Consider the following 3148-nt stretch of genomic DNA (forward strand, 5'->3'; position numbering starts at 1 on the left):
GCCAGCTAGCCCCAAAGTAAGCAACTTAATGCTTGTGTTATGTTATGTATTGTTAATTAATAAAATACAATCACCGATACCATTATCCGTATTGTATGGTTCATGGTTAAGGCTTATAGACTGCGGTAAATCCCAAACTAGACCTAAATATATTAAAAACTTATCTTGAAACGCGCACCTGCTCATGTGGGATTTATTTTTAGCAAAAACGGTAGCATGCTATAAGATTTTTTAATGTGGGTTTACGTGTCATACATTCAGGGAATCATAGCAATAGCTTTCGTTCTAGAGTGATCCGTCATTTGGACGTGAACTGGACGGTGGACGCGACAGGGCGTGTCGACCTTACGCAAAAATGTATCCAGCTAATTTTAATTATTATTTTAATAAATTAATTGTGCTTGTTATGAAGCATGGCTTTTGTTCTTTTATTTGTCTTTTTTTAAATTTTAAGTAAACGTACAATTACCTCATCAAAAGCGATCATAATCTGCGATTATATTTGATTTTTCTAATAAATTTGCTACTATTTCATTGCAAAAGTGATAAAAATATGTTCTATTTTTATGTTTTGTTTTTTTACTTAAACTTCATTCAAAATATTTAACTTAAATCCAATTTTTACATCTTAAATATTTGAATTTCTTTGGTGAATAACTTGACAAGTCGTCGGTACACAACTTGACAAGTCTTTTTTTTAATAGATTAAGAAGATAATTTAATCTAATTCTTACGCCAATCGAAAGATATGCATCAAATTAGCTTATTTCAATCATAAAAATATCAATTATCATTAATTCCGATTTACCAGGGAACTCTAAACTTTAAAATCGCTCCCCTGAAAAGTACGCAAAAATGACATGTCAAGTTATTCCCGCGCGGTACGGATTTATTCATCAAGAAATTATCGTGGATGCATTTTGCATCACCCGATTTGAAATACAAGGAATCACATTCCCGAAAATAATAAAATTGCGGTTGCGCAAGATCGACCAAAATTCCAAAGTGATTTGACAGCTCAACTGACAGCCGCGAGTCATTGACATCGCAAGACGTTTCGTTTCGCCGCTTAGATAAAAAGCAAACACTAATAAAAACCATGATGAAAACAATTTCCAGAACACTGAAAATATTCCATTTAAAAAATAGAATAATCAATATAAAAACACTAGGAAATGTTTCATCAAAATATATTTCAATTAACTGAGCAAAAAGCGCCATCTATTGCAAATTAATTCTAAATCACGCCAATAGATGTCGCTAGTGGTATCCAAAATCAGAATATCGAGAAGAAATATCAAATCGTGAAAAACAGCAAACGGCAACGTTACAATACCCTCCCCCCTAGACATTCGCACGGAGAAAGAATCTGAGCTGCCCTCAGCGAACTACAAACTGAAAAAGAGAGAAAAAAAAAATAAGTGAATCTTTACACCAGAAAGACCCCCAAAAAGTCCAATTGAGAAAAAAAACTAACTTACTAACTATAACTAAACTTTCACAAAAGCAATACCAAGCCAAAATGATCCATCTACCAGGACTGATGTTCTACCAACCAAAAAAAATCTCTCCTGTCCGAGCATCCAAAATTCCCCATAAAGTCCCAACTGTGAACCAGTGGTACTCGATTTCCCCAGTAAAGTAGAACTTGACATGCAATTCTACTCATTCCTTTTCCAAAACGTTGTTAGGCTATTTCGGCCATAACTAACATTATTTGCTAAAATAAAATAAAAATGCCTGGGTTATAAAACCGCAGAATAAAACGTCGCTGATCACAATATAATTGGACGTCATCGCAACAAAACACAACCACAGGGAATAGTGCTCAAAACACATGATGTCATCCCTGGAAACAAAAATCTGGACTATAAAGTCACAGAGAAAAAAAAACACGAGGCAAGTATACAGCAGATACTTGTCCACTCGAAAAGAAAAAAAAATCGCATACCCTAAATGGGGCGATCACAAAAAAAAACTAACCTAAAGGTTTCCCTAAAAGGGAAAAGTAGCCTTGGCGTCATTGTTGGTAGAATACCAAACAACACTTGTGAAACAAGTCCTACGGCTGAGAACCCTGGCAAAAAAACTATTCGGCGAACTGAGGGTGAAAACAAAAGACAAGGATTAAACCTTGATGTCCTTGATATGCCAAGTACCGAGAGGCTTGCCATTGTGAGCAATTAATTCGTAAACAAGCGGAGATAGTACCTTCTTGACAATGCACTTCTCGTACTTTGGGGCAAGCTTGGTAGCCTTGAACTTCTCAGCGTCACTCTGAATGTACGTTTTGCGCCACACCTCCTGACCCTCTGAAAGTTTGACGTTACGTCTTCTGAGGTTGTAGTACCTGCTGTTCGTAGCGTGGGCCTTCAGCAAATGCGAACGTACCTTCTCGAACACTTCCTTCAAGACGCCAAACTCCCCTGCATAGTCTTCTCTTGGCATAGCAACTTCATACTCGCAGTCGTCCGTTTGCTTATAAAAGGAGCCATTTATTATAGGTTCTCTGCCATGAACCAAAAAGAACGGTGTAAATCCGGTAGATTCGTTCACAGCACTGTTAAGTGCGAACTGAATCTTAAACAAATTGAGATCCCAGGTTCTATGATCTTCTTTCACGTACGAAGATACGGCAGTCATTACTGTTTTATTATACCTTTCGACCAAGTTTATCTGTGGCGTGTATCTAGGACCGTAATGTACACGAGGGACGTTATATTTCTCCAACAGGCTACGAAACTCCGATCCCGTAAATTGAACCCCATTGTCGGTAATTACGGTTTCAGGAATTCCATGAGCCAGGAGAACATAGTTCTCGAACGCCTTGGCCACAGCTGCGCTAGTCGCGCGTCTCAAGGGAAATAGCATTGTATATTTGGAAAAACAGCAAGTGACCACTAACAGATGAATGTAACCTGATCGGGATCTAGGCAAAGGTCCGACTAAGTCTATCGACAAAGCTTGAAATGGTCTGAAACATTGCTTAGGCTGACCCATGAGTCCAGGTGTCAAGGTAGTCTTGTGTTTGTACGCGGAACAAGTTGTGCAATTTTTTACGAAGTCCATGACGTCGCGGTACATCCCCGGCCAATAATACCTCAGGCTCAATCTTCGGTGTGTTTTGAATACACCAAAGTGTGCTGAA

General features: G+C 38.2%; 1 protein-coding gene across 1 annotated transcript; it reads right to left on the reverse strand.

Annotated features, from left to right (window-relative positions):
• Positions 1 to 2127: 2127 nt before the first annotated feature.
• LOC135086413 (uncharacterized) lies at positions 2128 to 2643 on the reverse strand. Its single transcript, XM_063981142.1, has one exon. The coding sequence runs from the start codon at positions 2641 to 2643 to the stop codon at positions 2128 to 2130; it is 516 nt and encodes a 171-aa protein (XP_063837212.1).
• Positions 2644 to 3148: the final 505 nt, after the last annotated feature.

The sequence above is a fragment of the Ostrinia nubilalis genome, chromosome W, assembly GCF_963855985.1.
Source record: "Ostrinia nubilalis chromosome W, ilOstNubi1.1, whole genome shotgun sequence".
NCBI classification, from domain to species: Eukaryota; Metazoa; Arthropoda; class Insecta; order Lepidoptera; family Crambidae; genus Ostrinia; species Ostrinia nubilalis.

Excerpts from the sequence above, each read along its gene's own strand:
- LOC135086413 (XM_063981142.1), bottom strand. The coding sequence starts at position 2,643 with ATGACTGCCGTATCTTCGTACGTGAAAGAAGATCATAGAACCTGGGAT.